Here is a 20,794-nt window from a genome sequence, read left to right as displayed (position 1 = left end):
GGGTACTGGAGTTAAAAGCACCAGGGGTTTGTGCAAGGTCATGAAAGGGCCAGGATCTTAGGCAGCTGGGAGGGATTACTGCCTTAGTCTGTATTTGACCCTGTGTTAAACTGGCAGAGAAGGGAGTTCCCTTGTGGTTGTGCTGTGGTTTTTACTGGTTGGGTTTTGGGTTGTTTTTTTAATTTGCTGAGTACAAAAAGGCAGGCTTAGTTCATCAGGAACTCCAGTTTGGTGTTTCTCTGCGTGTGGGACATGTTTGCTGGCAAAGAGGAAGCTGGTGTTTTGAGGGCTGTTTGGGCATGACATCTTTTCCCATGTACCACACAGTGATAGCATGAGGAAGTGTCATGAGATTCAGGAATGAACTTAGAGTTTATCCTGACTGTTTAATTTCTCCTTCAAAATAACCAGATTCTAGAGCAAATTTTTGTTTGGGGTCTGCTGGAAGGAATTAGGAGTGATGGGAAGGGCCCACATCCCCAAATATTTCCAGAAATCCATGAAAGATTTGTGAGGCCATAAATTTTGTTAAATCTGGGAGAATGTGTTAAGGGGTTTTTGATGACACAAGATCAGGCAGTGTTTCCAGATTAAGTATGGTGTAGATTGGGCCATCTCCAAGACAGAGCAGTAGCAAGCTTGGGCCCCCATTCCAAGGTGATGTGTTGCTGTGGCAGCTGAGTAATGCAAAAGTTCAACCTGAAAAAAATGCTTCCTCCTTTTGTGATGCTGTACATTCCCCAAGTCCAACCCACAGCCTGCAGTGGTTCACAGATGGCTGTTGCCTGTGTCACTGACTCATAGGGACTCTTTTCTCATCTCTTTCCTTTCTACTGTTCCTCTCTGCTCTATACATGCTTAAGAACCAAATGGGATTTTACAATTTCATGTTAACCTAACCTTAGCTCCAGGTGTGCTATGGAAGAATTATTTATGCCTGAAAGCTTGTCAGTTGACTTCAAAACTATCTAATGAAAGAGTAGACAGTTGTTGGGTTGTTTGCTTCAGGGATTTTTTTTGTGTGATGGTACAGATACAAGCCAATGACATCTTATTGAATATCATGGGATTTATGAATTCTAAACTGGTGAATTGGTGGTGAAGTTTTTCAGATGGCTTGCTGAATGGATTTTTCTTGAGCATAAAACTTGTCATTCCCAAAAAACTTCGATCTTTGTTTCCATGCTGCCAAGTGCAGCCCTGGTTCTTACAGTCTTCATTTTAGTGTTGTATATTCTTTTACGTTATGAGAGTACTACTGGTTTCCTTTGGGTCAGTTCCTTTGCCATTCTAGAAAGCTGACTTCAGATCCAGTCACTGGGTTAATGGTTATAGGTTACAAAATGCTTTCCCTTGCTGACAAGTAGCTGCTTTCTTGTGTCTTAGTGCACTGATCACTTGGCAGTACCCCAAAGAATAGAATCAGTAAAAATTAAGAGCTGAAGCACCACTGGAAGTGTGGATTATTTGTATTTATGCATTTTCTATAAATCCATGAACCTTTAAAAGGGTGAATTCCATCTTTGGATCATTACACATAGAAGGACTTGAAGCACAGAAACATTAGCATGCCCAAGACTGGGTAGTCAAATTTCTGGCATTGTCCTTTATATTCCAAGGTGTTGCCTGCCCACATGCTGTGGTGGAGTGAATTAGAGGTAGGTGACTAGAAGGAGGCAAACATTGATAAATGTCATTGCTATTAAATGTACTGTCCCAACTATATGGAATTCAAAAAGATGAAGTCAGTACCAAACTGCCTTAAACAATCCAGAGAGGCAGCAGAAGCAACATAAATAAGATTGAATTTCAAAATCAGGTCATCTTGGTTGAATAAATACAAAAGATTTTTAGGAGACCTAAAAGCAGCATGGTGGACTAAGGGGAGATAAACAGCTGTAGTCATATAGGACAAAGCAATGGGGATAAGCCCTGGTTCTTCTCTTATTACCCACTGCCCAAGAGTCTCAAAGATTTTGTTTCGTTTAAATAAAAACACTGTCACATTGTTGCCCCATGCCCCATTTGAAAAACAGGGAAACTGAGGCATAGGGTAGTGGGATGACTGTCTGGAATCAAAACATCCTGAAGCAAGTTTTCTTGTGCCTAAGTGGAAATAAGGAGATGGCCAGAAGTGCTTAAGGAGAAATGGAGGGATAACCCAGAGACCTGACAGGAGATTTGTAGCGCTACATTTTCCACTCAGGACAAGGACTGGTTAATAGAATCAGGTTTTTTTACATTATCCAAACCTGTTGTGGTTTTTTTTTTCTTTTCAACATATGTTGCTGTAGCAGCTGAGTAATGCAGAAGTTCTGCCTGAAAAAATGCTTCCTCCTTATATGATACTGTACATATTGTCATGGAAATTGTCCTCATTTCCCCCGAGCACACTTTAAATAACTCGAACAGCAGTGCTAATGAGCAGAAAGATATCTGCAATCCCCACCGTGCAACTTGACATACTTTATCCCACTCTGAATTCCCTTTGCTCATCTCTGAGCATTTTAAAGATCTGGTGTAATAATTTGCTTTCTCTCTTTGGTCTGTTCATTTTGCTCTTAGCACTTGATAATAAAAGGTCAGCTTTGGCTGAAACCTCAGTGTTGCAGCCATGCCGTTTTTTACTGCCAAATATCTTAAGAAAAGCAAGTGTCTCCGAAAGGGTAAGTCATGATATTTTTGATGTGTTTAGTGTTGTCTGTTTTGCTTTAAATCACAGTAAAGGATTTATTTTGAATTAACAAGCAGTGGAAATGAATCTATTCATGCTGCCTGTCGTTTAGCACTGGGGGTTTTGTTAGGCTGTGTGCAGTTCTGGTTCAAGATACAGTGTATGTTATTATCTTGTGTTTTACATTCAGAAAAGCCGACTAAGCGAGAGGATGTTTAACTCTTTAAACATGAAGCATGTGTTTTGCACAGAGCTGGAATCCCTGATGCAGAACAAAACAGCAACAGAGAATATGTGTGTTTGTTTTTACAGATAAGTTTAGGTAGGAAGCTGAGTAATGGTCCACTATTTTTTGTCTCTTTTGTGCAAAAGGAGCATTTTATTTTCAATCTACACTGAAATAATAAAATAAATGATACTTAGAGAATAAACAGCACATTTCCTCTTTGCATCTTTTCCATGCACCTGAGTGCATGACTCCACAGAGATTTTTCAGCTTGTTGTTATGAGGTTCACTTTGTGAATTGCTGTGTGGTCTTTCTCAGGAAATATTGATTTTTCTCCAGGTACATACAAAACTCTTCATGAGAGCAATCTGCCTATAGCATTGTAGAAATTGACAATGTAGTAAACTCCTAATACACACATTGATGATAAATTATTTTCTTCCTTTGTATGTGTCTTCATTGTGACATTTTTTGTTTAGCCAGCAGTCCAGATGTGGGGTTTGCATTAAGGTGAATGGCAGTGATTTCGTGTGTCTGGGACATGCATTAGTTCCACAGGATCTGAGCAATCTGACTTACTCACATGGCTAGTTTTATGTATATTACTTGGCTTTTACAAATGTTTGTTTTTACTTAATATGTGCATTTCTCTAATTCCTTGTTTGAATATTAATTTTTTCTAAGGGATACATGCAAATGGGAATTGTATAGGTTTTCGTCACTGGTGTACAGTTGAGGAAAATTTTGGAAAAAGAGTTAAAGAAAACAAATTTGCATTACCTTTTTGTTTTCTTCTGGGTTCCTGTTTTAAAATGAGATAACAGTTGCGATGTGATAATTTTTAAGCTGACCTGTAGATGCTGGTTCCAACTATTTGGCATTTTGTTGAGTGAAATGTGTACGCACGTACACAAATTTACACAATAATTCAGAAATTCCTAAAGATAGAATAATCTCAGTAAAGCTTTTATTAAAAAGAAGGAAAAAAGTATTATAACTGGATTATTAATTTAATTGTGATAAATTAGTTTTTAGAGTTTTGTTGCACATGTGTATATATAAATGCCACTTTCCAAGGGGTGTAGGAAGATTTTTGCTCATCTCCTGGAGCACCCAGCTGTTCAGTGCTTAATTCCCTTATGGTGTGTGCCACAGTAGCAATGTGTTTCTAGACAGGGGCTGAGGAAAGGTTCCTTACCTGTGTCTGCACTGCAGGGTGAGGCTGATGGTGCAGCCAGGAGAGGTAAGGCTGGGCCTTTTGAGAGACGCCTGAGGGGTGCTCAGGGAGCAGCAGCCACTTGTACTCTTAGCGAGTCACTACCAACAGGAAAAGTGTCAGCCAGCTGAACTGAGGGTGTTCACTCTTGGAGCCTGTTTCTGCCAAAAGCTTGTGATCTGCAAAATCCATCAAGCTGTCCAGAACACCTCCTGAATCAGGCCTGCTGGCAGAGTAGGGACTCCTGATTCCTTCTGGTGCCCTCTCTGCTGTGAGCTATCTTTTCTCTTCTTGCTTCCAGGACAGTCTGGGAAGGCCAGTGCTAAATCAGTGTGTGTCTGAGTGGGAAATGCTGAGGTAGCTGAGCTTCTCCATGAGCTGTTCAGTGTCAGTCTGTTGCTAATCTTGCTTTGAAGAAGCTGGACTCCTGACAGATTTTGAGCCACTTTCCATCCAGTTACTTAAGGCAATCCCCTTTAACTCCCTTTCAGAAAGCACTTAATTTGCAGAGGATTTTACTGTCATCTGAATAAGGTCATCCTTCCCAGTAAGTACATGTGGTTGTTCAAAGGCACTAAATGATTAGAGTGCCCTAGGCATAGCATCAAAATGTGGTTGCGTAAAAACTGTAGTAGTCACAGGCTCCAGTGGATCTGACCTTGCTGTTCTCTGTGTTTCTGAACAGGGAAGGAGCAAACCACCAGGAGGAGTGAGATTAGTGTATGATCTGTGGCCTCTTTCCTACAGGTTCAGATGGCCTAGGGACAGAAGCTGGGCTATGGTCAAGTTCATGGCCAGAAATATTGGTTGAATGGGAAACAAAACTCCCAGGTAAACGCTCCTGGTTCAGCCTTGATAAGGAACTTGCCTAGATTAATACAGGAAGTGGTCAGCAGAGATGGGAACTGGAAGCTGATTCTCCAAAGTCTTATAGCCTGAAATCCCAAGAAGTGCAGGATTTTGTGTCTTAGCTCTTTTATACCACGTTGTAGCTGAAGTCTATTTCTTTCCAAGTGAGATTTATTCACACAGTGCACCATTTTATCTCCTCACTAGTATTCCAGGCCAGGCCATACTGTGTTTTGAATTAATTCCCTGCTTGTTTTTGTGGAGGCTGTGAGAGTTTCCAGTCATGTCTGAAATGAAACACCCAAGCCAAAGTACAGTGTTCTCTCTTGCTGTATATCCTTTGCTGGGCAGGCTCTTGGGCCTGTGGAGAGTTCCTGTAGGTCTCATTTGGTGACACAGCCTTACCCTACTCATACCCTTTGTTAAACATGCAGCAATGACAGATTCTGGATTCTAAAATTCCTTTGTTTTTTCCTAATATCACTTTAACCTCTGTCAAACACCTATCAGTTACATCCACCCACACACCTTAAATAAGGCATAAAAAAAATGAAGCTATTTATTTACCTCTGCAGACTGTTGCTGAAACCTTCTGTTTTCTCATGTCTTTTTCCAATTTTTTTTTTGTTTTCTTTGGCCATTTCCTGAACACTGGCTCAATACTATTCAACTCTGGGCTAGAAAATGTCCTATGGTCATATTTGCCTCTGATCTGGCAAGTCATTGTCAACTTCTCACTTATGTCTTCATTTCTAGTGGGCAAAAAAAAAGAAAGTTTCAGCTTCAGGAAAGACGTTTCCACTTTAATTCAAAAGAATTTAATAATGAATGTTTTATTGCCAAGTGGTCCTTAGTTTTCTGCAGCTGTAGATTTACAGGACTTCAAAGCTGGATGATTAAGGTGCAGCTTTAGTTTGCAGCCAGGCAAGCCAAACAACCTAAACTTCAAAGGATGGGAGTGTTCTTTAATGTTGTGGGCTCACCCTTTGTGTTCAGCAAACGGAACTGCTGGGGAAAATGCCATGTGCAGCAGACAAGTGATGTGGCTGCCACTCCTGGGAAGGGGTCAGCTGGCCGCTGCCTGACAAGAGCAGCCCATGCCCAGCAACCTCGGGATATCTGATGGCTCACAATTAGGTCATTTTTGCATGATGTCGACCTACAAGACTTTCAACTTTGCTTTTAGTATTCTTAAAGCTTCTGTCTCTGGGGACCTCCGAGGCTGGTCATGCTAATGGCAGGGTTTGAGCCCGAGCTCTGTTACCTCTCCTGCTTCATTTTGTCTGTGCCTGATTGTTTTCCTCCTCTGATGTGCTCACGGGGTGGATGGTTTTATACACATTATGAAAGTTGAGAGGCTGTCCTGGCAAAAGGAAGCATTCAATCCATACAACACTATGATTTGAGGGGAATAAGGCACAGGACCAGAAATGAGGATGCCTTGCATTTATGGCAGTCATGTTGAAAAGGGACCACTGTGATTTTGCTTTTCTGTTAGTACTTCATGCAGTTAACCCAAAAATGCATCTCCAGTTTGATATAGCAGTGTTATTGGAGAGAAAAAAGGAACTTAGATTCATCATTAGATCGACCAGGAAACTGTGGTGGTGTGTGGCTTTTCTTTCAATTCTGAAGCCCAAGCACCTTTGTGTTTTATTATATTCTTTATTGCACGTATCTGGTGGATGTTCCAGTTCAGAAAGTAAAACAAAAGCCTCATGATGAGGGAGAAAAGGGCCTGGATAATTCTTACTTCTTGAACTGGTGTATTGTTTACTAGGACTGTTTCCTTGACTAGAAATCAGTTTAAAAATCCCTACAAATAAATTCATTCCATAGACTTGGGATGAAGCAAGGTGCAAGCATGCAATGGTGATACCCTGAGGTGGTATCTGAGATCAAAGCAAGATGCTTGGGTGTAGAGGATGAATCCACAAACAGTCTGGATCCTGAAAGTGACTGTTTCGAGCTGTTTGTGCCCCCAGGAAATGGTGTGCTGGACTCCATGGGCTGGGAGATATGAAAGGAGCTGGCAGGACACCACAGACTCAAGCCGTGTGGCTCTGGTGGCAATCTCCCTCATCAGTATTAAAATCTGAGTGGAACTGGGGCTTTATCCAATCAGTATCTAGGCTTTTGTAGGATCTGGGCCACTGTCTCCACAGGGCTCTGGGATTCAGCAGCCAGAGAGGCCAGTGCTGCCAAGAATCGTAGTGCCCCAGAGGCAGAGTTGGCCAGCACTGTGCCGTCTCTCAGTGACCCCGTGCACACTTCTGGGAGAGTGGTGACTTCAGCTCACCAGCTGAAGCTCTCCAGAGAGAGCAGGTGCCAGCAGCCTCTGGAGCTGCTGAGCGAAGCAGCAGCTTTGTGAGACACAGTACACTCCTAATTTCCTACGTGGCTTTCCCATTTTGAGAGCACTGCTTTGATGAGAAAATGTCCTCCTTTCCTCTCCCATCCTGTGCTGGGAGAACAAGCTTCATGCTGTTCAGCTTTTTTCCTTTTATTCTTTGCTCTCTGCTTTCTAGGGCTGGCACTGCCTTTGCAGTTCCACACAACCAACCCTCTAAAGTATTCCTTGCTTTGTGACAATCCATGTTTGATTAATCTGGGTGCCTGGATGTGGTAGCTGTGTTTTTCATTCTGAGTCCGATAGCTGATAGCCAGTGTCGTACTGGAAATCATTGAGTGTATCTGAGTTCTCCAGTGGTATGTAGGACTTTCTCATTGTGGCATTCAAAGGATTTTTTTTGTTTTTTGTTAAATACAGCAAAGGCATCTTTCCACTGATGCACAATATAACCTGGGAAAGTGGTTTCAGTCTCTGTACTTGTTCTCCCAGAACACTTATGTTTAATTCTATGTGAATATGTGAAAAGCATGTTCCAACAATGGAGAATAATTTTTTTAGCTTCTTTGATTTATTTGTTAATAGCTAAAACATATGCTGAAATCATCACTTCTGTTTTCATAGACTTATTATTGGTTTGCAGTTACTGTTGTGTGACTATTCCATAGCCATTTGAAAAAGGCCATCCAAGCTGTGTTGGATGTTTTTAATTGGACAGAACAGTAACAGAACTGGACTAGATGAAGTTCATCTTAGGATAAAGGAGTGTGGTATAAAGAGTTCTTTCTACTGTTGGCTTCCCGAGAATCAGCCTTCCTCATATTTAGACTCATAGACAGGAGTAGAATATCTACAAACAGGAGCATTTGAGGCTTACAAGTGCTTGACTGTGCATTTAGAAATATGCTCCTTCATTATGGTCATTACAAGCATATAATGTTTGCACAATTAGGCATCTGGGGTACCTAACTGGTGATCTTAAATTAAACAAGGCATGAGAATTAAAACACCTCTGGAGAAGCTGTGTCTGTTTGGCAAGTGCTTGCAGATTTGCTTCGGAGATCGCGGATTGAGTTTTCCCTTAGAGGTAACTGGCAGAGACCAGACTTTGAAGACAATAGTTTACTGCTGTCTTGAGTTTCTGCTTTCACAGTATGAGCCATTTAAATAAAGAACATGATACAGTGGAACCTTCTGTGTCTTTAATTCTAGAACTGAAACTGGCTCCAGTAACAAGCCATACAAGCTTATAGCCATGTTACTCTTCCCTATGTTTTTGATTTATATGCCCTTTTAGGGACTTTCAAACTTATCTGATCGCCCTTAATTAAAAAACGTACAAGGGAAGAGTAGGGGACACTTGCTATGTTCCTCTCAGTCCTTCTGTTCCCTGACTGAGGCTCTGACAAATCATGAAGCCATCAGTTTTGGGGTTTTTTCCCAGCCTTGCAGACCATTAACCCAAATGGTTCTTTGATTTCCAAGCCACGTCCTCCCAGCCCCCAGTGTACCACAGCTTTACTATAGATACATAATTCATTATTTGGAAAGCTGCTGTTTTAATGTAATATTAAACAGGCAGCAGCTCAGCAGGTGTCCCCAAGGTAGGGATGGCTGCATGCTGCTGGCAGCAGCTGCTGCCTTTAGGCTTATCAAGATTTCTTTGTTTTGAAAGGGAAGCTGGAAGGCTTTTTAATACATGCCCTGTCATTGGCTGAGCAGATCCTGGTTTCTGGCTGTTATTCTGCCTTTGACTACTAAGACAAATTCTTATAACACATTCTGCCTGCAATGGCTGCATACAGTTCTGTGCCCTGGAGAAAGGAGCAGGATGAGGAGAGAGAGGAGGCACACAAGGCAGATACGTGTGCCCTGTTTCCTCCTTGCATTTTTCTTAGTGGACCAGGCAGGCTCAGTGAATCTGTGCAGCAGCCCAACTTATGTCAGCATTTTCAAAATGGGCTTTCTGCTTCTATAAGCATAAAAATAAACAAATATATTGTCTACAGAGGGCATTCCAAATAGTGAGGATGATATTCTGCTGGTCTCAGGCAAGCTCTAGTTCTCTGTGGCCTAAATCTGTGTAATTAGATTTAATTTATGTTGTTCATACCACTGGCAGAATCAGCTCAAATAGCAATGCTGGCATATTTCCATTTAAGTAGTATATCACAATGATCATTGAGCAAGGCTTTTCAGTTCTTTGGGATAAGAACTTCAGCTTCTGTATTTGAACAGCATAAAATACGTTGATGGCTTGGTTTCCCCAGAATATTTGGGTCTTAAAATGTCCACATGTAAATGGCATGTGCAATGTTTCTTGCTGATAACTGGGGTGTAGTTACAGAGTGTGGTTGCCCAGTGTGGTCATCCATGCAGCAGATATGCTCTTGGACCTGGGGAAAGTTGCTCTATTACACTTGGTTGCTGTACATACCTGTGCTAGCCTTCAGGACTTTTGGGGCAGGTTCCTGCCAGTTGTATTGTCTGCTGAGCATTTGCTTCCTTTCTATGCTCCTTTGTGGAAATTCTTTTTGTTTCCATTGTTAATAAAGATACTCTGTCTTTCTAGGGCTGTGACCTATCTTTGATCAGTAACCTTTGCTTGAAACATGACAGACCTGCAAACTTTCAAATAACATAAGATTGCTTAGAGGACATTTTGGAAAGGTAGTGTAGCCCTCAGTAGGTGTCAGTGTGCTTTGCCAAGAGACTCTGAGTCTGGTATAGTGGAGAGGAGGCTGCTGACCCAGGTTTTCACATACAAGTGTTTCCCTTTTGCCAGCTAACCATGCTGGATGAAGAACATCAGGACAGATCATGTAGACCACAGTGCCTTGCAGATCTAGGAAGACCAGTGAGCGTTCCAGGACTTCTGTGGGAAGGATGTCACTTCACTGGGGTTTGCCCTAGCCTGCGAGTACAGAGATGTCCAGCTGGGAATGTTGTACCAGCTTGGAAGCTGTTGTTTGGAGGAGCTGGGAGGCAACAGCTCAGTGGCTGATTGGCTTGGTGCTGGTGAACTTTCTGCACTGTGGAAATTACATTGCTCAGTAATGCTTGAGGCAGTTCTGCTGTGAATAGTCTCAAACTCTAAATTGTGCTTCTATGAGCAGTCTGCCTGTGCTGTGAGCTCTCAGGTTATGCACCTGAGCTTTACCCTCTCCCTCTGCAGCTCAAGGGTGACTGTGTCAGCTTGCGAGATGAGACACTACCCATGTGCCTTTGGCCTATGATAGAGACACACGACTGTGGGAATGGGATGCACTGGAAAGGTACATCTGTATGTAATACTGGCAGTGAATGTTGCATGACAGAACTTCTACTGGGAAATCCAGAGTCAGAAGCATTCTGTGCAACATTCCCTTGAACTTCGGTGGGAGCAAGGCCACCAGAAGACGTTGTTGTTTACCTAACAGATTTTTAAATTTATTTTTAAAATCTGATCTAAACCAGCATGTTTCTGAAAGTGAGGTTATATGAGCTAATAATTAACCACTTCAAAGGAACTTCTGTGGGTATTCTGATAATGCTATTAACTGGGAGGAGTTTGTTCATCACCAGTGAGTGGATAGAATTAGATTGATGTTTCTAAGCATTGTTCTGGTAGCAGTTCACTGACAGTTGTCCTAAAGCACAAAGAATTGAGGCCCAGCTTTTTGCAGCCTGGAGTCCTTTAGCCATCCAGAGTTGTGTTCTGAGTGGCTGCAGTGCTGGGCCCGAGTGACAAGTGTGCACTTCCCACTTTTTCCCAAGGAGTGTTGTTGTGACAGTGAAGAATGCTGTGTGCTACAGTCATGCTTAGAAGGTTTATTGGTCACTCAGTGCATAGCCAGATCCAGGAGGAGGCTGCTGTAAAACTGTTGGTCTGTGCAAACTGTAACAAGGCTCTGACTTGGATCAGAATATCCCTGAGCTCCTAAGTTTGGATGTGGATCAGCAGGACTTCCATCTGCATTATCTCATCATTACTATTGGCAAGGGTTTCCTCAAACTTGTCAACGTTTTGCCAAAGGCCTACAGTATATATGCTTTGGCATTTCAGTCCCTTTTCTGTGTTAATGTGACAAATAGCTTCGTTTTTTGTAAAAACAAAGTCTGCAACTGTTGAGTCCTTAATGATAGTCCATTAATTTGCTGCTGCCAAAACTGTGCTTGTAAGCTTCAGTTACTTTACTAAAGAAGATAATAATGTTTGTAATTGGTTGGCTTGAATTTCTACAGTACTCTGTGTTCAGCATACAGAGAATCAGAGTCTTTACAGGCTCAGCTAAAAGCTCTGGCATCTGCAGCCTAAGCTTTACCAGTGATGGCTTATTTTCCATTCTCCTTAGTTCAAGGTTCAGAGCATTGTCTAAGATGGGAGACATGTAGTCTTTTAAAAATACAGTGAGGATCTCTTTGGTTTCATGGTGGATTAAGTGCAGGAGAAAGAAAAAATAAGCTTCTGAGGGGCAAGGTAGAGGGAGAAGGTCGTTATACAAGGCATGGACCACTTCATTCCTGTCATGAAGCAGACCTGGTAAATGTGAGCACAACAGTTCAGAAAGAGTGCAGAAGTTGGATATTATCTCTCCAATATTAAATACTTAAAGAAAAATACATAAGAATTCACTATTGTGATGTTATGGTAAGTAATTTCTTGTCAGAATATAAAATTTTTGTCAACTTTTGGTTTTGATGTCAAAGATTTGAAGGAATTTATGAGAATTAAAAAATTACTTGTGGTTGCATGGTAATGCATAAAAATTATCCAGTCATTTTCATTCAGATTTTTCAAAGCATGAAGTATCATCATTTTTGGTCAGGAAGGAATTTCCTCCCTCATAATAGCATGTAAACATAACCACAGTTGGAATATATAATTTGATACATTCTTCAGAAGTGTTGAGCACTTGCTGCTTTGGAAAACCCTGTGGAACCATATGGCCTGTTTTGCACAAGTGTGTTACTATTTTCTGAATCTTTCATTCATATATTTGTAGTTTCTTTTTTGTACCCTCAAATTAAGTTGACTTAATTTAGATGTCTCCTGCAATGTGCCTTGTAGGGACAGATACACAGCTCCTGCCAGGTGGCCTAAATTGCCTCCTTGTGAGTGTGTGGCTTTTGCTGGCCTGAGAAATAATTCATTTCCTCTCCTTTTGAATCAGAGGTTAGCAAAATGACTGTAGGCATATAGACCAGGCAGTTCCACACTGTCACTATAAAGGTCTGAGCTCATTGTAACTCTCTATGTCTGAAATTTGCTGAGGAAAGGCAGTAAGGGTTGGTTTTCTGGAGTGGAAGGAAGGAGGGTAAGGGAAAGCAGCTTACGAGGCTGTTGGTACGAGGCTGTCTGCAGAATGTTCTGGGGAAAGAAAATGTCTTTCTCCCCCTTGTCATCCCCTCTTGCCATCACCAGGTCTTGTTCCACGAGGGGATGAAATTGCTTCTTTCCCCCTTACCCCCAGCACACCTGTACAGAGGAGTAGAAGTTTCTTGTTATTCTAAGACGGACAGGTCATGAAGCGAACAGCTCCCTGAGAGCTGGTGACACATCAGACAGATTCTGAAGGAAAGGTTTGCAAGTTCAGGATCACAACTGTGTGTGAATGGAAGAAGATGAACTTCAACTATGCCTAAGTTCCCAACACTTTCAGATTCTTGAGCACTAGGAGCTCTGGCAAGGAAACCAGTATTAGCATTGGCAGGGCAACACCCTAAATTTGTCTGCTTTGTCAGTAGATACTGCTGTAAGAGGCAGTGGAAGTGCCATTGCACAGTGAGAGCTCCACCTAAGAAGCCTCTGTTATGATGCAGGCCTTGAATTGAACATGTTCAATCTCCACAGTAACCTCCTACCAGGAACCATTATTTGAGTCAAGAGCCAGAAGGGTTTAAAGTAGTCTAACTCCTGAGGCATCTTTGGGCATGATTAGAATATTGGTACTCTGGAATTCTCACTTGGGATCAAACATGCAAGTCGCAACAAAGGTGAAGTGGTATTGTGCAGCTCCTAGAAACCACTGGTGTAGTAGTTGTTGCTGACCTCCTAAACTATTTGTGACCATGTTGGAAAGTTTTCATCCCTTGCTGCCAGCTAGTAGAAGCTGATGGCAAAGCTAAAATACACTTTGTTTGTAGGGATACTGTATGGCATTGGGGGCACATTGCACAAGCTTCTGGAACCCTTGTATTTGGGGAGGCAGTGTGATCATTGTTAATATCTATTCCTTTTATGGAGCAAGGTAGTAGTGGGCAGAAGGGGGAGGAATTGGTGCCTGAGCTGTGCCGGTACAAGGGAGATGCTGCATTCTTGAAAAAAATGTACTCAGTTGCATGATATGCCTGGGCTCATCTGAACTCTAAATATTGGGCTGCTGCAGTAGAAGTGGCCTTTCCTCCACTGTGAAGTCACTTCAGCCCCTGAGCTGTACTCATGGCCACAGCGAGAAGCACATCCCAAGCAGCAGAGTAGTTCTCTCTTGTCAAAAATTGTAAATAACTGAAAACAGGGAGATGTGAGAGCATGGGTGTACTAGTACCATAAATGTGTTTTTAATGCCAGAAACATAACTTAAAAATGACTGAGCCTTTTTTATTGAGATTTTGAGAAGTTCAGACAAGGGCAAATAAAACACATTAAAGAAAAATCAGCTCAATTAGGCTCAAACATTACACAGCACTGAACTCATGTAAGCAGATTTTACAAGCAGAAGTTCAAGGTGAAGCTGGTGTGCAATTCTACTTACTTTTTCTTTAAGAATACTTGAAATTATTTTTCTCCCTTTCTCTTACCTTGCATCATTTTCTTTTCTGCTTGCTGTGGTTCCTGGAGTGTGACATCACTTTTCTAGCATTTAGCCTACCTGGAATATGGGTTCTGTTTATTTCCAAGCATTGCTTTATTTGAAGTGGTTGGCAGTCTTAAACAGTTCTTCACTTTAATGAACAGATAAAAGTCTACAGTAATAAGGTCACATGCATTATCAAGAAAGACATCTCCAGGCAGGAGAGTCAAGCTAACCAGACACAGGTTTTATGTATAACAGGTCAAAGATTTAGTTTAATCTTCATTTCTTTCATATTGTTTCAGTAAGCATACACTTCATCCTGACAACTGACACAGATCACTAGCCTTAGGTTTATAAAGGTGTTCTGTAGGCCATGTACCAGTACAGAGAAGCTTTATTAGTGACTCTGTTCATGTTAAATCTTGTCAGATGTTTTTGCATAAGAAACCACAGCTCCGAGGTCTCATCTCTGCATTTTTAAAGCAGTTTAATGGCTTCTGAAACCACAGAAGGCATGGGAGGGGAGCAGAGATCACAGGGCTTTTGGATTGCTTAATAGATGGTAGTGGCTTTATAATGCTTGCCTGCTTTTACTTTATTCTCTGGGATGAGGTCTAAGATATGGCATCAAAAAACAATTTACAGACTCGTCAAAATCCTCTGCAGTGATTTTAACTCGGAAAATTTCATCAACTTCTGCTTGGAGCTACCAAGGAGCTTGGTGAAATAAAAGTGCTTAAGGAAATTGGATATTTAATATTTGACTGGGAAGTCAATGAGATTTTAGTGCATGCTTGTAAATCCTGCCCTAAGAAAACGTGAACTGTGTCAGTTTGAGCTGAACTTCCTCATTACAATAAAAGGCATTTGACTTTTTTTTTTCTCATTGACACAACCAAATGAATATTAAATGTTAAAATCCCCCTAAGCTCCTTACAAACTGTGGAAATGAAACCTTTCACCTACAAAGGTGTCTGTTTCTTTAGAAAAAAATGTGATTATGTTGTCCATTGGAACTGTGACACCATGAATTTATATTGATCAAAGCTTGTTTCTTTCATTTGCACTCCACATAATACTGAATTCTTGTGCCTTGTTTTTTCTAAGTTTTGTATGCCTTTTAAAATACGATCATGTATCAGCTCCAAATCAACTTCCAACTCATATATTCCATATATAAATAGATGGGTGGGTGGCAGTAGATGGACAAATACAAACAAAAAAAATCATGGCAAGCACACGTCACTGTTTACTGTACTGTTTAATTCCTCACAAATTATACACCTACTGGGAAACCCCCAGTTTTCCTAGTTTTTATCTTACTCCTTAGCTACTTCAGATTTTGCTTGCTGTTTTTTCTGTTGTCAGGCAGCCTAAATGGACCATTTCAAGATGAATTTCATATTCACAGAAAATCCCCCCTCTTGTTAAATAATAATTCAGACAAAAAAAGGAAGTAAAAAGCAGAGAAGTTTAAACTGATGCTGGTGGCAGGTTAACCCAGGATTCAGCTGTAATAGGCAGGCTCTATCTCCAGCATTCAGCCTTGTGAAAACTTTTGGTTGGGATGACAAGTGCTCAGGGTAGAGGTTCAACATTAGCTGGAATCGAAGGTAAGAAGACTGAAGAAATGAAATTAGGTTTCAAGTGTCTATTCATAGCATTCTTAATGAACTTTTGCTTACTCATTGATATTTCTTTCATCTCTTGATCCAAAGATCAATATTGGTTTTCTTTAGGATTTTTTTCCTGCTGTGCAAAGAAAGATTTCCTCTAACAGAGCTGCCCTTATTCTTGACAGAATTCTTCTCATTTTTCAGCTTCTTTCATTATCAGGGTGATCTTTGAGTCCCAAATTCTGATATTCACCATAAAGTCAATCTTAAGGCCCAGGTCAGGGAAGATGAATCATCGCAATTGTTCTTTTCAGCAGCCAGTGCTAGTTTTTGACCATTTGTCAAGATCCTTGTTGCTGCTTGTCTGCACTCAAAGGCTTCCTGTCACTACCTGCTGCAGCACTGAGGGCAGACACGTCAGCTGGGCCGTGTTTCCCACCAGCCACCCTTCCCCATCCATCCAGCCGGGAGCTGCCGGCTGGAATCCGCTCCCTGAGAGCACCGCAGCTGCTGTCCGCAGCAAAGCACTGCAGGCACTCCACAAACAGGGCACTGTGTACACGTACACAGGCTATGATGTGGGGTAGCTTCTCAAATGAGGGCAATACTCAAGCACATCAGTAAGAGGAATTATGTAAGAAACGGATGAAAGGCAAACCAGAGGGAGGAGGTGGAAGCAAATGAAGTTATCTAAGCAAAGAAAGAAGCTGCCAAATTCAGAACTCAACAGCAGCTGTGCTTGAGAATATAAAAGTTGTTCCTTTTACATGCAATGAGGCAGTCTCATCTTCCATGCAGAAGTCCAGTCCTGTTCCCCCTGAATTTCTTTTCCATACAGATAAAGGGGATCTAAGGCTTGGCTTCACAAGTGATCTTAAGAAGGTTAAACTTGAGTGAATGGGGTTCAGGGCAAACAAAAACATTCAAGCTTTTCCTCATTGGAAAGAGCTGTATAAAGGCAGAGATGCAGCCTCTCTGTTGCAGGTTCTTTGAACAGGAACACAGGGCAGGACAAGTAAATGTGACAAAATGATACCTTATGTTTTGCACCTCCACTGAATGCTTATCTGTCTAAGGATAGTCAAAAAAAAATTTCAGTAAACAGGGCCTTGAAGAGTACATGGTGACTCCTGCTGCTGTTGCAGCACCCCATCTCACCTTCAGCAAGATTTAGTCCCGATGTTTTTGGATTTAACCTTCCCTTTTGTGGAGCATGAGGGAAGGATAATTTCTAAGGATTGAGAGGTGAACATTACTCTGAGGTGACTGCTGCAATTAGCAGGTCATGGCTCCCAAGCCATATGAAATGAAGAAACTGCGAGTGGAGGCAGAGGAGAGAAGTTCTGCCTGAGTTAGCCTGGTCCTGGAGAGAGAGCATTTGTGCACTGCAGCTGGGGGCCTGGAACTAAACTGTTCCCCCAGGCTAAGATACCTCCCAGGGTATGTAAAGCACTTTGACAAAGGTACCTTGGGACAGGGGCAGCAAAGCACCCAAATCAGCTGGGACCTGCAGTCCTTTTGATGGGGAGCAACAACCAAACAAGTCTCTTAATCCTTCTAGGCTCTTACGTGTACTGTGTATGCTGACACGGTTGCCATCACCTTTTCCACTCTTCAGGTTTTTTGTGTTTCTGTACGCTGGATGAGAGGCAAATCAAGCTGCCAACTTGCCTTGTGTATAAGGATGAAATCCAGAGCATCCTGTCCAGCATACACAGCAAGTCTGCAGCAGGCAACTGAACACAGGATCCCCAGGTCACAGGCTAATGCTAAAGCAGGTGGTCTGTTCATCCCCAGAGTTAAGACCCTTGTTCCTGCCACATCTTTTGAGACAATTGCACTGTTTGTGTTTGCAGACAGTTTTATTTTGTCTTTGGTTGGGAGATTAAAGTGGCTTTGAGCAAAAGGACTGGAATTTCTGCCCATGGCAATGCTGAGCTGTGCAGGGTTTGTCTCTGAGGCCCCGTCCTGTTTATATGGAAGCTTGATTAAAGATGAGTGAGAAAGGGCTGGAGCTCCCTTAGTGGCAGAGAAGAGGTGTGAATTCAGTAGCTGAATATGAATTTTATCCTGCTGTGAGAGGCAAAACTAAATTCTGTCTCCAAATATTTCTGCGTAGGAAGCTTTGAAATTGTTTTCCTAAAACAATTCCTAAGTGTTTGAATTGAGAGAGTGTTGTCTTTCCAATTCAAACCTGAAATCCATTATAGGATCCTGCTTTGTGTCTGAGCCCATAAAAGAAATCATCTGTGAATTTCAGGTAAAATTCTAGATTTCAAAGAAGTTTCTTGTGACATTGTTTCCTTGGGCTGTTTGTGGAGGTTGTTGGGGTTTTGTTGTTTTTTTTTTTTTTTTTAAAGAACATGTAGGTGTTTGAATTAGCTGTTTCTCATTCTTGTGACTACCAACACTGAAAAGCTGTTGAATGTCACAACAACATAGAAAGACATGTGTCTGAACTCTGCCTTTTAGAAACCACTAATTTTTCTGCTTGAAGCCTCAAGGTTGTAGTGGAAGGAACCAGCCAAGTGTACAAAGAAATATGAGTAAAATATTACCAAAAAGAAAAATGTTTACAGGTAGATCTCCATGCTCTGCCACTGGATAGTCACATTATGCTAACATAAGCAATTCTGAAGTGCATTCTTATTTCTAAGCTGGCCTTCATTTGTGGAGTTGCTTTCATTTGCTTGTACTTACATGTCTAGTCACTACTGACTCTCCCACAGGCAGATTGTGGGGTCATGGCCTTGCTCCTATTTCAAGTTTCATGGACTACTTCATATGTAGTCTTTGGCAGAAACTCACGTCTGGTGTGTACTGAAATCTGTTTTTCCCATCCAGCTTTTGCTTTTTGCAGACTCAAATAGAAGTATAAATGTTTTTATTTTTTCCCCTAAATGCTTGCATGAAAACTGTCTATGAAGGTTTGGAAAGCAGCTGGCTGGCCCAAAGCAGCATCTTAGGGGAAAGGGACTTGTAGTCAGGTCCCTCTGGTACAGTAATTCCTTGGGAAGATACTGATGCGAGTTTTGCAGAAGTTCAGTAATTCATCAACCTCAGCTTGTTGTGCTTCTTATGGCAATCTTTGTATGGGTTAGTGCAGCTAATTCCACTGAATTTACAGTTTGTGATTAATTCTAAGACAAGATTCTGGTCTCTTCTTCCCTTCATGGCTTGGGTGGGCAAGATCTCATCTGATCCCTTTAAACTTAAGAATAAGATGTATTTTAATCTTGACCAAACTCAATTGTTTGCTGGTGGGGGGGCCATACAGTAAATGTCTTTTTGAATCCGTTTCATTCCTTTGAAGAATGATGGCCTAGCTTGAGCTCAGGCCACCTGTGTGCCAAATGCCACATCCTGAAACCCATTTCTGTTGTGTATTGAGGGCTGTGGAAAGCCTCTTTCAGTTGTATCTCCTATGAAACATTTCATTGTGAGAAAGGGTGTGTCAGTAGGTCAGCTGCGTAAGGTGCAAGAATTAGACTTCATGACCTCTGCATTCACCATGAGGCTGAGTATTTTGGTAAAAGAGCTTTAGGCAGTGACAGGAATTGCACAGGCTGCAGATTCCTGCACAGACAGTTTTGTATGCAGAGGATGAAGTATGGCATCCTTGCAGTGGAAGATGGTGGGACATTGATCTGTTCAGATGCCTGCTCCTAGCCTTGAGCTAGAGAGCTGTTCTCTTATATACCTTAAGGAATATGAATAATTCAGTAAATTAAAAAATGGGAGACTGTCCAAGAGGATCTGGGCACATGTAGGGAAAAAGCATCATGGCTTTTGTTTCTTAAGCTGCACAGCTAGTCCCTGGTGGCTGCTGTTTCTCCTCTTTACTGAAAGACTGCCTCAGTTTCCCAGTTTAGTGAATTGCTTCTCGGAGAACCACAAAATACTTCCCAATGCATCTCATTTTACCACTTCTGCTTTGCAAATCAATAAATGTACCATGAGTGTGTCAAGGCAAGAAAACAATTAATACCAAGAAAAAGTACTTCCTTGGCTTGCAGGCAGCTCCCAGTTTGCTTCTTTCCCCAGATTAGCAAGGATTTAAGAAGCACATGTTCTGTGTATGCTGAATTATCTCTGCAGAAACCACAGCATACCATCATTCTGCTCTTATCTCTGAATTCCACGGGCAGGCAATCTCAGCTGCTCAGCACAGGCTGGCAGCTTTAGCTTGCCAGTAGGTGCTGAAAGCCACGGGAGCGTGGAAATGACAGTGACACACAGCTCAGATGTTATCTCCCCAGCAAAGCCAAAGGCAGTTTCCATGGTGATGGAGAAGCTCCAGGCTGCTGGGGATGCAGCTGCTGAATTGGACAGGATCAGTAGCCTTTTCATACAGAGGCTGTTCTAATAAAGCTTTTATGTGTTTATGTGGCACTCACTAGGTTTTATCCAGCTCTGAAACATAAAATGAAAGGTGAGGGAAGATTTAAATTGTTGGAGTGAGTGCTGACCTGAAAATGAAACAGGAAAAGCAGGGTCAAAATATTTTGAGTATTGAAGTATCCACAAGGGACAGGTTTTTGTGACAGTTTGAGTGAATTTGATATTCTGGTCAGTGCTTTTCTGCACACCAACATTAATAACTCCTGAAATGTTCACATCAAATGGAAGAGTCAGAACCATATCCCCAGCTCTTAACTTTCTTCTGAATTGGATCCAAAATCAGAATGGGTCTCTTTCTCTGTATTGAGACTATAAATATCCCAGAGACTTGGGGAAAGTGGATGATCTTGTGACTTCTACATCTGAAGCATTTTAAATGTCTTACACTTCACTTGGTCCCTCTTTTGGGTAAAAATCTCTCAATACCTCAGCACAGGTATGTGGAATTAATTTCTTATTTTCCCTATAGAGTCTTATGGCCTGTCTTTTCATTTTTGTTATTGCTGAGACAGCAGATACATCTCCAGGTTTCCCACACTGGAAATGCATATTTTGCCCTTCTGCTTTGATCTTCTCTCAACCTGTGCTCTGTGGATGCCACAGCACATCTACAGGAATTGTCTGTAAAACTGCTCAATTAAAATACTAATTTAATTATTTTGATCAAGATTTTTGGTGGTGTTAA

The 20,794-nt window shown here is 41.7% G+C and overlaps 1 protein-coding gene across 9 annotated transcripts in view; it reads left to right on the top strand.

The window, feature by feature from the left end:
• The window catches only part of ARHGAP22 (Rho GTPase activating protein 22), a 125,893-nt gene that overhangs the window by 66,864 nt on the left and 38,235 nt on the right, over positions 1-20,794 (top strand). Inside the window, exon 1 of one of the 9 annotated variants that reach the window (XM_064430745.1) lies at positions 2,457-2,666. The exons of the other annotated variants lie outside the window; for them this stretch is intronic. Coding sequence (XP_064286815.1) covers positions 2,615-2,666 — 52 coding nt within the window. The 5' untranslated portion in view covers positions 2,457-2,614. Of the gene's footprint in view, positions 1-2,456; positions 2,667-20,794 lie in introns of those variants that run through there. 9 annotated transcript variants of the gene reach the window in all.

The sequence above is a fragment of the Passer domesticus genome, chromosome 8, assembly GCF_036417665.1.
Source record: "Passer domesticus isolate bPasDom1 chromosome 8, bPasDom1.hap1, whole genome shotgun sequence".
NCBI classification, from domain to species: Eukaryota; Metazoa; Chordata; class Aves; order Passeriformes; family Passeridae; genus Passer; species Passer domesticus.
The sequence above is the reverse complement of the archived record's forward strand: the minus strand, read 5'-3'. Positions and strand labels throughout refer to the sequence as shown.